At 31.3% G+C, this 13,213-nt stretch overlaps 1 protein-coding gene across 1 annotated transcript in view; it reads right to left on the reverse strand.

Moving 5' to 3' along the window:
• Window positions 1-1,075: 1,075 nt before the first annotated feature.
• The window catches only part of LOC123667747 (histidine decarboxylase-like), a 36,784-nt gene continuing 24,646 nt past the window's right edge, over window positions 1,076-13,213 (reverse strand). Inside the window, exons 10-18 of the mRNA XM_045601586.1 lie at window positions 12,725-12,744; window positions 10,643-10,873; window positions 10,121-10,219; window positions 9,307-9,385; window positions 7,752-7,916; window positions 7,563-7,670; window positions 4,601-4,771; window positions 4,255-4,395; window positions 1,076-1,659 (exon numbers count right to left, since the gene is read on the reverse strand). Coding sequence (XP_045457542.1) covers window positions 1,076-1,659; window positions 4,255-4,395; window positions 4,601-4,771; window positions 7,563-7,670; window positions 7,752-7,916; window positions 9,307-9,385; window positions 10,121-10,219; window positions 10,643-10,873; window positions 12,725-12,744 — 1,598 coding nt within the window. The remainder of the gene's footprint in view (window positions 1,660-4,254; window positions 4,396-4,600; window positions 4,772-7,562; window positions 7,671-7,751; window positions 7,917-9,306; window positions 9,386-10,120; window positions 10,220-10,642; window positions 10,874-12,724; window positions 12,745-13,213) is intronic.

Consider the following 13,213-nt stretch of genomic DNA (forward strand, 5'->3'; position numbering starts at 1 on the left):
CAAGGAAATGCTGCCAGCATTCTTGGCACAATTCCACGCGGACATGATTTATACCAAAACTATCTGTAAATATTTAGTTTTGAATTATAAATATGTACATAATGTTTAATAAACTATTGTTAATCTTATTTATGAAATAAAAAATTTGTATAACGATGATTCTCAAGTTCTTTTAAAGTCTGCTTGAATAAAATAAATTTTAATTTTGATTTGTTTTAAAATATAAAAAGTTATTTTCTGGCAGAATTTCGAAATAGTTTCGAAAATTATCTCCTTAATTGTAACTCTAAACTTAGATGACAATATGGGATACAGAAAAACAATTAAAGAAACTAAATATATTGCTCCAATAAATACATTTATTAACTTTTGCTTTACATTTTCTAGACGATTAAATTGAATATAACTTTTTCATTAAATGAATTCTAGTTAGGTACATTCATATGAGTAATAAACGACGAGCTAACATCACTAAAACTACGTAGATATACATTAGTAAAATATTACTATTTAAAATATACAATTTTTTTAAGTTTATTGATGTGGCACAGCAGTATTTTTTCACGATTTTTTTTATTTTTATATATTTTTTCATTTTTAACATCTACCTTAAATATGTTAATACCTAAATATCTTAAATATTGAGTATATAAATATATGCTTTAAAATCACTATAAGTATTTTATGACAGTTTTAATTGTTATATTATTATAAACGTACGAAATATATTATAAGAAAATAAAAATATTTTATATCGGCATTTGACTATGAACTGTTACAATTTTGCGCTTCTGTTTTAATATATACAATATATGTATTTTAATAAATAAAACGTTATTTATGTATACATTGTCTATATAATGTTTTGTGCTAACTGAACAAAGTATTCGCTACTCTATATAATTATACTACCACTTAATATTAAATAATTATGCAAAAAATTACGATTGAAAAAGATTAATCAGGTACAAAGCACAGATATTTTGACATGATTATATATTTTTCTACTTTCAAAGCATATAACTGTTATAGGTATATAGCTGTGATCGCTACGATTAGTATAATGATTATATCATTACTTATTAATTCTACCTTTATAGTGAAAGCATTTCTTACAAATCGCATCAGCCCTATCTTTTATAGTTTGAGTAGTAACCGCTTTTTGAACTTCAGCATTTGTCTCTTCCGTTTCAAAAGGCCCTTCACTGAATTGTTGTATAAGTTTCTTTATATAACTACCCGGTCCTTTGATAGTAAGTTTTGAATTCGAGTCACCGCTTTTATCAGCAACTTTATCGCTGGTATCATTTCGCTCAAGCAAAGTACCTTGAAAACTATCAAACGCTTGACTGATCCTGTCGCCTATATTGAGTTTACCATCGACAGCGTTAAAACGAACTTGATCGTCGATTGTTTTAGAACCAGTCGGAGTGATTGTTATTTCATTGTTCTTCATATCGATCGATACAGTAGCGTCATCTAATTTCAAGTCTGGAAGCGATATATCAAAGGATTTTGATCGAAATTGTCTCGATAGCACCGCAGGTACTAGTAGTTGGTTGGGCGGTGGGTTATCTGTATTGGTGTCTTGCTTTATCGTCATAGTAGATGTTACTGGTGACGATGAAATAGAAGATCTGTCACCAGGATCGCTAGATGCTGAAACGTGAATAACAATTATTGAATTTATTGCTTCGATTTTTTATTTTTTTTGGGAAGCGTTTAACTAGAGGAAGTATCAGCTGTTTCTGGTGCTGAAGCGTTACCCACCACCGTTTATTTAAAATTTATTACCTCAGTACTTCGCTCCCATAGGTTCGCTTTTCGGTCCTAAAATAAACCAATATAATTAACAATAAACATATACTACCGTAACGTCTGGGCATGCGCATACAACATAATAAAATCTCTGACTGACAAAAAGTAAAAAACATATAAATAACTGGATGAAATTATGAGTGGCATGTTAATAGCGAGACCATAGTAAATTTACCATGCCATAGATACCATATAGAGACCATAGTAATTTACTTTTTGCTTTAAGCAATTTCTTTCAGAGACCCCAGGTAAAAAGGCCTATTTATTTAAAATAACGAACGGGATAGTGTTAAAGATATGTGTATATATAAGTAAATACAGATACACATACACAACATAAACCTTACATAAGAATATACGCATATATTAAATACTTACAACACACACATACAATCATATACAACATAAGTACATATATAGCTTCCACATAACAGTATAAAAAACGTTGAAAGCAATAGATAATGTTAGTAAAGGCGATTCTTAAAATTTAATAACGAATCACAATGACGAACTTTTCCATTCAGGCTAATCCATAGTTTCGCAGCCTTTATTGTAAATGAATTGATTGCTTGCGATTGCGAAACAGACATCTTCAGCTGATTGTCCTTACGTGATCGAAGGTTTAAGTAAAAGTCAGAATTGGAGCTAAGACATATAAGATGGTCTTTTAAATAAGAAGGAGATATGGGATTATAAAGAATGGAGTAATTAAGTAATAGCATGTAGAGGTTACGCTGCAGTTTGATTGAAAATCATCGGCATATATAAAACGAGAAAAGGGATTTGGTGACAGTATTAATAAATATGGAAGAGGGGGGAGCAGAACGCTACCTTGTAGGACACCACCAGTAAATGAACAATAAGTTGAAAGGTGGTTATTATAGCTTTGAGCACACTGTTCACGATCACGAATATTGATGGACTTTAGGACAGCTAAAAGGATGTTAAAGGACGAAAATGCATGTAATAGAAACTCTTTATTCTACACCAAGAGTGAGCAAAATTACAAAAAAAAAAGAAACAGGAGATAAGTACAAAAGGCGAATTTATCTCTAATGAGTGATCTCTTCCAGGCATACTTTTGGTAGGGGAAATGGTATACATGTAAATGGTTTAGGTGTACAGTTCTATCTCAACACATAAAATATATTTAGACAAATAAATAATTTAAAAAAATAAAAATAAAGTATATATATAATACGTACATGGCACATATAAATGGAAAGTTAAGTAACGCTTTGAATGTAATGTACCTATTATCCATATTAAGATAATATTACGTCATTAAATACCTTAACAATATATGTTACAATACTATGGTTAGAACGGATGCCAGGCTGGTAAGGACTAAGAATGTCATTTTTAATTCGAAATAAATGAAGTTGATGATATACTATATGTTCAAGAACTTTAGAGCGAAAAGATTAAATATAAAACCGTTTGAAACGAGAAATAGAGAAGTTGGGTGTGTAACTTAAGAATAGGAATTATTTGAGCATTCTACCAAATACAAGGAAACTTATGGTAGAAAAGAGAGCAATTTAAAATGTGAGATAGGAGATATGTGGTCAAGCAGTAAAATTAGCATATTTTGGCTTATTCCATCCAGCATCATATCCAGCTGCATTCGATTTGACAGAGAAAATTTGTTTTTGATGTCATCTGGTGTTTCTGATCGAAAAGAAGAAGATATTGTAATCGGCATAGATTTAAGGTCATTTAAAGTCTTCTGTTTAATGTCATGATCCATGGGCGTAATGGAAGAGAATTGCTTGTTCAGGGCATCTATATCTAATTTTTTTGTTTATTTAAATGAAGCTTGCTGACAGAGCAAAAAATACAATTATAAACATTTGATTCATGACTGTTGCTGCTTCAATTACAAGCAAAACATGTTTCATAGACAAAATCAACGAATGACAAAAACAATAACATAAATTTACAATTCAGTGTTTATATAAAAAAGGGTTTATATATCTATTAAAAACAAAACGACTATAGTAATATACAATCCGTTACTAAACGGACAATCGAACATGCTCCAAATTCATCATCATCATCACTTCAGCCTATCGCGATCCACTGCTGAACATGGGCCTCCACAAGTTCGCGTTAAAATGGTATGGTCGGTGCTCCAAATTGTTAAATTGTTATTGTTATGATATTCTTATTGTTAGGATTTCGAAAAGTTATTATTTGGTATATTGGTAAATGCTAATACATGTTATATCGGTGACACTGTGGGATGTGCATTTTCCATTACATTTCTTCGATGATTTTTAGTATCATTTACGTGGTTATAATTACCTACTAGGTTATTTCTGAGTCAACCGACTTATTACTATGGAAATTAGTACTTATTTTACCTACTATCCTTTAGAATATTATATAGAATTTGCTCAATCGTTACTTTGTTAATATCAGTGTTCTATTTACCGTTAGAGGCATCCTCTCTCTCCTCCTCAGAGCACTGAGGGAGCGACTGCTCAACCATCAGGCCTTGCACCATATCCATATAGGAGTCCAGAGAAAATTTCTTCCCGCACATGCGCATACCACGGATCCGTCTACGCATCTCTATGAGAAAGTTAGTAAAGCTGATAGTTAGTAAATCACAGGCAAGATGATTTTGATGATTTTTATCCAATTAAAACTAAAAGTGATCGTGAAACTGTAGTAGGCCATAATTATGGTTTATGTGAAGACGTGATGAAAAAAACTAAAGTTATAACCATGGAATAAAATATAGCTAAAACATGCATCAAACACAACAGTCACTCACCAGGGCTATCCTTTGGTTCCATTTTGAGTTGTGCAAATGTTTGCGCGCAAGACGAGAGCACTTTTTCATAATCACATATAGCAACGTGGGTTCCGTTCACGATTTTAGGGCTCATGGGACTGTTGGCGAGGAGAAGGCTTGTACCGAACGTGGCGTTCAGTTCGCGAGTTTCTAGAAAGTAGTTGATGGTACATGTATATAAACAGATAAGGATTTGATAAATCGTCCTGAAATAGCTATATAAATCATAGTTAAAGTTATGAATAATCGTGAAATCAACTTAACTAGCGTAACTAATACTGAATGTGATAAAATAGTTGTTAGACTTGAAGCGAATGAGCTAAGAAAACTTAAATGTTAAGTTTTTATCAAAATATGTAAAAAGTAAGATGAATGATGAACAAGGAAGTAAATTAAAGGAGCCTGTTGACGAATTTTATAGGTGTAATAGAACAGGTACCGCGTGATCAAAATCCTAACCCATTTTTAAATTTCACTTTAAATATATGAGCTATTTTGATAGACTCGTTCCGCATGGTACCTTGCGATAGCGCATAGCTATAATTTACAATGAAAAATATTCAACGAGAAATAGAATTTGTTTCCAAGATCTTAGAAAATAGAATTATAACTATTAGAAATCTTATTTGTATCTATTACATGTGACTAGTATGTACAAAAATCAACATTTCTTATAAGTGAAAATGATAATATGAGATTTTATGAATATGAAATTTTATTGCCAATACGTTACACAATTATTATATATTTACTGTATGCTAGATAGTAACGCTTTCGTTCTTAACAACACCTAAAGGTAATTTTCTTGTCCGCCGTTAGGCGAATCTTCAAATACTCCTAAACATACTACCGAGTGAACTTCCTATCAAACTGTTTGATAAACGCGTCTTACAAAGGCACATTTTTTATATTTGAATCAATACGTTTAATGATGAGGATGGTTTAATATTATATTTTTGTTATTTTGTCTTGATTTCTTTGTTTAGTAATTGTATATAAAATAGTTTTTATTGCTCGAGCTGTGTCTAAAGAACTATTCGTCTGATAATTATATACCCGCAGGCCTAGCATGCATACAACGAGATATCTCTTGACGAGAGAGAGAGAGATAATGTCTACATCGAGTATTTTCTCGATTACCCTAACATGCGCACTACGAGAGACAAAATTCTCTTCCGAAGACTTCGCCTTGTCGAGTAGAGAAACTTGTGCTGCCCTTACAAAAAAATATACCATTTTTTTATAATGCAACACTGGTATCATTCTAAATTTACACTACGTTTAATTATATTTAATTTTTTATTGAGTACTTTGATTGAGTATTAATTGACACTTGTCAGCATTAGACGTGGGTTATAACAGGTGAAACATGTTACCTGTTATATCTGTTACTGTTATAGAAAAATAACAGATATCAATACCTGTTATAAAATAACAACCTGTTATTTAAGTTTATGCGGATAACGAATTTTGTTCTTGTAAATTGTAAACTAAATAATTCCCTTCATCAACCGACTCCAAAAAAGGAGAAGGTTCTCAATTCGAGTGTATTTTTTTTTAATTACCTTAGAACTTTTCACTGGGTAGACCGATTCCGATGTTTCACTCACTTTTTTATTGAAAGACATTTTTATGCCTAAATAGGTAAAAATTGTACACCTAAACTTAAGTCCTAACAAATAATAAGAAAACAAACTAACTATACACTATTTTTAATCGAAATCTAAACTGTATATACAATGAATATAAACACTAACTAAATATTACTAACTAACAACACTAACTAACTATTAAACTAATTTAAAAAACAAGAAATACAAGAATCTTAAAATTTCGCCTATCACTTCCAAAATTCAAAACACTTAAGTAATTCGTTCGATTATGAAATTTTAATAAAGAAGGAATTTCAAAAATTAAACATTATCAACCATAATCACAACTGAATATCATTCTTATTTCTTATGTCGTAAAGTTGAATTTACAAGGTTATTGACCAATCGTGCCAAACCGGGATGAGCCAACGTTTGGATTCACAGTATAATTTCAAACGAGTGACACATGTTTTATTTAACAATGTTCTCGGCCTTTTGGCTAAGATAAAAAGTGTATATCTAATTTAAAAAATCTAATATGGAAAATAAAACGGCTTAAGTAAATGAATTTAATTATATATGTAAAACAATATGCTCGTGTTGTGCTTTATATCTTGTCGCACATTAGATAATTGTAATTCTATCACGCATTGTTTTAGAATAAGAAGCAACAGGGCGCAAATACGTTTTTTGTGCCATTATATGGCACACTTCACTCGACTTTTCGCGCTTCCCGCTCTTCGTATACCGAAATTATATAATTATAATAGGGAAACGCCATGGTATACAAAAAATAGGCACCCAGTTTTATTTATTTTTTATTTGTCGTCTTTCTCGTCGATAATATTGAAAACGAGAAGTTTCTCTTCTTAAAACGTCAAAATTCGACAAAATTAGGATGGCATGTTAGCTTCCGTAGAGATAAATACCACAGATCACTAAAATTTAATGATTATCTCTTCTATTGACGTAACGAGAAGAGTATCACGTGCACGCATGTTAGTTACTGTAGACATAGAGAGATAATACGAGAAAAGGGGTAGACAAAATTTTGTCGTGGCGCGCATGCTAGGCCTGCTGGCATCTGCGATACAAGCTGTGCTCAATGCAGATGCCGTTAGAAATAAGTACCGTTGTATAGTTTCATGGCAATAAATATTACTATTATTAAATATTATTATTATATGTTCAAAGCTACAGAAAAAAATTAAACAAGCTGTATGCTTATAAATATATCAGATACATGCTTATGTTTTAAAAGCAACAGTATTTTTAAATAAAAGACAATTTTTAGTTATTTGCCAGTTTTTTTATAGTTTTAACACTCATATACGCATTATACAAAGTACCTTTCAACGAAATCCTTGGTTTTTTATGTATAACAATATTTCCATTGTCAGTACCGAACATATCCATTAATATTTCAGATGCAACCGTCTTTATTTCATTCCAGTCATCTGTAAAAAGGACATATTTTCAATTTGCTTGTATTCTTCTACATAATTCTGTATCTTCTATATTAAATATGTATTTATTACCAAGTATATCCTGATTAGTAGTTCTCTGGGAAGTGACAGTGAAACGTATAACGTAGACTCCTTTAAAGCAAGCAGGTACTGCGTGAATATAGCCTCGAGCGTTCAGCTTTTTGAGTAGGCGTTCGGTCAAAGTATTATCACCTTTCAGACGAAATACGACCATACCTGTCATAAATATATTAATAATTATATAAAAGTTAAAGAATATGTAGTTATAGATAGTTATAAAACACTATGCGAGTAACAAAATAGCAGTGTGGCGGTACGAAGTTAGCCAGGTCAACTAAATTTTATTAAAACTATTTATAGCTTCAAAAGTATTCCAAATTACATCTTTGTGCCGTTTGCAGTCGAAACACTTGGACCTTGGAGTAGCAGTGCTAAAAAATTTTTAAATGAAATAACACCTCGCCTTATTGCCTCCACTGGTGACAAGAGGGCTGGTGCATTTTTGCCCAGAGAATCGGCATAGCGATTCAACGGGGTAATGCTGCCAGCATTCTTGGCACAATTCCACGCGGACATGATTTATACCAAAACTATCTGTAAATATTTAGTTCTTAAGTTGTGAATTGTAAATATGATAATCACTGTCAATCACTGTAATATCACTTCTGTTTAAAAAAAATAGATAATTAAAGTATTTTTCTTTATCTACTTCACTTTATTAATAGACTATTGATGAAAATATAAAGAAAAATTGACGCAAATATATAAAATTCGAAAATATATCACATAAAAAATATTTTTGAAGAATTGATCACCATAACGATAGTGAAAGGACTAAACTCGATTTTAGACTTTTTTTTTTAATTTCAGGGCGTAATTGCTTACTAATTTAAATGAGGTACTGAAATAGTCGAAACAACCTAAAAGGGCACAGGGTTCTCACGCAGCCTTTAAGGGGCTAATCTGTAATGTTTGACATAGAAAATGAAGTTAATCTATTTACGAAAACTGTTTTTCTTTTCTTGTCTTTCACATTTAATTTCATTTTTTCATTGAAAAGTTGAGTCTATATATTACGGAATCAGTGTAAAATTGTAAATGAAAGTAGTGTAACTATTTGTAATATGGGATGAAACCATTATAAATGCAATAGATTTAAGTGAAATACTAAGATCCTTGAAAAAGAGTCAGTTTTATCAAAAATATACCGTAGATTTTTGTTACTATAAATAATGTAATATGGTAAATTGGACATGAGAAATTGGGACATTATTTCAATATATTCTAAAGTACTTAAATCTTTTGTAGGGTACGGTTTACCTCGTGGTACGTGGTAAGCGATTACCGTAGCTTTTACATGCTTGCAACACCAGAAACATCGCATGTGCGTTGTGTACCCTACCCCTAATCCCCACAGAAACACAACACTTCTTGAAAGTAGAACTATTTGGCTGTGATCTTCTGTAAGATCGAGGTACTTCGCTAGTCGAGCTGCTCCGGATTTTGAGCAGGATATTTCCTGCTATGTCCTACTTCAGTACATACGTATTTTTCTTTATATACGAAGTATTTTATACCGTGCATATTTTTTATCTATATAATTTACCTAAATTCCTTGGTTGTGGAACTTCAAAACGTTGGTCAGCGAGCACTAAAGCTTCAAACTTTTGAGCTAAGCGGACGCTCTGAAATAAAATAAGAAAATGTCTAGTTATTACGAGTATTTAGATTAAAAAAAAAAAAAATAAAAAAATAATCACAATTAAATGCCACGTGTTATTGTGTAATTTTAATGTTTTAGTAATGTATTTTGTTGGTGATCTAATATTTTATATATAATCAGATTAAAAAAATAATTTTGATGGAAATCTGAAATATATTCTGTATATTTTCCCTTTAGTCGATTATTTTGCGTAAGGGTGGCCTAAAAATTTCAAAATAAATCTATTTCTTATTATTATTTTTTTTCCGAAATGTCACACTCTTAAGACATACCCAGCTTTTGCCTTTTGCCTTAATTTATGGAGTGGCAAACTTTATTGGCCCGTCGCGCTAAATCTTAAAATACGCCACTATATATACAAAACAAAAACACCAATACCTATAATAAATTATTATACCATTTAGCATTTAAACCCAGCACCCTGAAGATAAAATTTAATAATTTAGTCATCATCATCATCATCATCATGATCATCATAACCTACCCGCCTGCCCAGCGTGGTGACTGTGGCAAACACATATGAGTTCACGCCATTTTTGGCACGAAATTTTGGAGGCCTATGTCTAGTAGTGGACTGCAATAGGCTGAAATGATGAGGATGATGATGATGATGATGATGATGATGATGATGATGATGATGATGATGACCCTGAAGATAAATTTTAATAATTTAATAACAACGATATATCAGACTTACCTCGCGAATGTGTTTCTGTAAACCGACAACACCGTAGTTTCGCAAGACGAACCACAGTTTCAAGGCTCTGAAACGACGACTCAGAGGTATTTGCCAGTGCTGCGAAAAAAAAAGTTAAGCAATTAATCAAATAGGCGAATAGTTTTAAAAGCTAAAACATTGTTAAATTCAGCGGCATGGTTTAGGGCATTAGCAAAATTTTTTAAAAAGCTATTATTATTGTCTCCTTAATCTTATATGCAAGACATTTTAGTTTTATTTAAATTATATTTAGCTCTTCGTGTTAGGTTTACACTTGTAACACATGCGTGGAGTATGCACCCATTTATTATTAGTAGATTATTTCTTATAATCACAAATTTCTGTTTAATATTAGTATTATCATTATCATTAGTATTATATTCATCTGTTACGTTAAATTATTAGTCTAAATTATTAATATTAGTATCATTCAATTTTCTTTCACCGCTATCTGTTAAAGTATCACGCGACCCTTCATAAGAATCCAACCAAAAAACATACAAGAGCCTCTTTCTTATCTGGGTTTTCTAACTGTATTTTCTGGGCACAACCGTTCGAAATCTTATCATAACCGTGTAGTTTTTTTTCATCATCGCTCTCATTATAAAGTTCATCACCAATCGGATAACCTTCATCGCTGTGGGTTATGTCTTCAGGTCCGTTGAGTTTTGTATCACTCTCATTGTTGATTATGTTTATATCATGTTTCGTGTTCGCTTCTTGAGATCCAACCTAATATTGTTATGAAGTTATAGGATCAATCTTTTTTAACATTGTCGTTTCAGTTATATTCACTGTACAAATGTATTTCTATATATTTTTTTCGAGTATGTGCGATATTTTTTGACGATGCGTTGGCGCAACGGTCACAGCATTAGTTTGTGGCTGTTGCGCGAACGGTTGCGGGTTCGATCCCCGCACATTACAAACATTTTTATTGGCTATACAGATGTTTGCCATGCTCTGGGTGTTTGTGCAGTCCTTGTGTATCTCGCCACCGTGCCTCAGAGAGCACGTTAAGCCATCGATCCCAGTTGTTATTATGTACACCTGGTAGCGGTCGTTACTCATAGTAGGAAATATATCAGCCAACCAGCATTGGAGTAGCTTCTTTTAATGAAACAACTTTTTTCGGATTTTATCGCGGTTTAATATTAACTTTTGATTCCCGACGTTTCGGATACTTTACAGCAACCATGGTCACGGGAGGACTCCGAAAAAAGTTGTTTCATTAAATGAGTAAAATTCGCGTAAACATTAGAAAACAATCGGAGTAGCTTGGTGGATTGAGCTCCGATTCTTCTCCTACATGAGAAAAGTAGCCCTATGTCCAGCAGTGGGATATTGCTAAAACTAAAATGATGTGTACTAAAATGATTTTACTATATGTACTGTTTGTTTTCCAAATGGAATAAAAATATACATTTAATATGTGTAATACTAGCTTCTGTCCTTGACTTCGTCCGCGTGGGATAGTTACTTTGGGCTAACGATAACTTTAACCCGCAAATAAACTGTTTACGCAGCGCATGCAACGCAAGTTCTTAAAAGGAAAAAAAAACCCGATTTTAAAACATTCTTCATTGGTGTTCCGTTGCTATTGGTCTTAGCGTGATGATATATATCCTATAGTCTTCCTCGATAAATGAGCTATAGCACTGAAATAATTTTTCAAATCGGACCAGTAGTTCCTGAGGTTAGCGCGTTCAGACAAACAAACAAACTCTTCAGCTTTATAATATTAGTAATACACACATATACATAGCTGTTAATTGCGTACTACTGGACAAAGGTGATTTCTGTTTTGATATATTTTCTACTAACAATTCCTACTAATATTATAAATGTGAATGTAAGTTTGTTTGTTACGATTTCACGCGAAAACTACTCAACCGATCATCATGAAACTTTGTACACATATTCTTGGAGGTATTAGAAGTAAAATAGGATACTTTTTAGTAAAAAAAATCAAGGCGAGTGAAGCCGCGGGTAAAAGCTAGTATCTAAAATATTATAAGTATAAATTTATAATTTAAATTTATTAATTAAAAGTAAGACTATAAGACTATGGGCAAAACACATGAGTTCACGTTATTTTTGGCGTGAACTTGTGGAGGCCTATGTCCAGCAGTGGACTGTATAGGCTGTAATGATGAATTAAAAGTATAAATTCAAGTCGTTTCTTTTTAAAATTTCTGTATGATTATATGCAGCATTGATCGAAAAGGAGTAGATACATTTGTATGAACTAAAGTATTATTATTATTATTAAAGTGTGAAGGTTGAAAAGAAAAATATTTTATAAGGCAGTATAGACTTATAGTTCACACTTCATGGTTTGCAAAGTAAAATTTTGATAAATGAGCAAAAATATTAAATGAATATATAATATATATATAGAATATATATATATATATATATATATATATATATATTTAATATATGGTGAATGTATATACATATATTAAAAAAATTAACGCATTGCTAAATAGATTCATAGCTCTCTGGTTCTACATCAGCTTATTTATTTTTTTACCTAATATTTTTTTCCTGATAAAATTTTCATGTATTATATGTACTCACCATGTAATCAATCGCTTTGCCTGAAAATAAAATAATAAAAAAATTAATAAAAATAAGATTAATAGAAATTTTCAGTTATTTCTATTGCTATCCTCTTATATATTATAAAAGTTACAACATTTATTTTAATTAAGCAATGCTATGTTTTTCTTGTTAACGTTAGCTATTTAAAAATAAAAAAATGGAAGAAATTTAATTTTAATGACGCAGGAACAGAAAAAAAAATTGGCATTATTCGTTGTATTCTTCGATATCTTATCTAATATATGACATATAGCCACTTAAATAATCATTATTTTATTAAGAAGAATATATTCCAAAGATCATACAAATTTTGAACGAATTCAAAATAATTGTATTTGCTCGCAAACTCGCAACAAAAATCAGTACTCCCAGTAAACAGTTATGCGGTATCATACAACGTAGATCAACAAAAAAAATAGTCAAGTAAAAACGCATTATTAGATATAACTCAAAAAGTGGTTGTTA

Source organism: Melitaea cinxia, chromosome 29, assembly GCF_905220565.1.
Source record: "Melitaea cinxia chromosome 29, ilMelCinx1.1, whole genome shotgun sequence".
NCBI lineage: Eukaryota > Metazoa > Arthropoda > Insecta > Lepidoptera > Nymphalidae > Melitaea > Melitaea cinxia.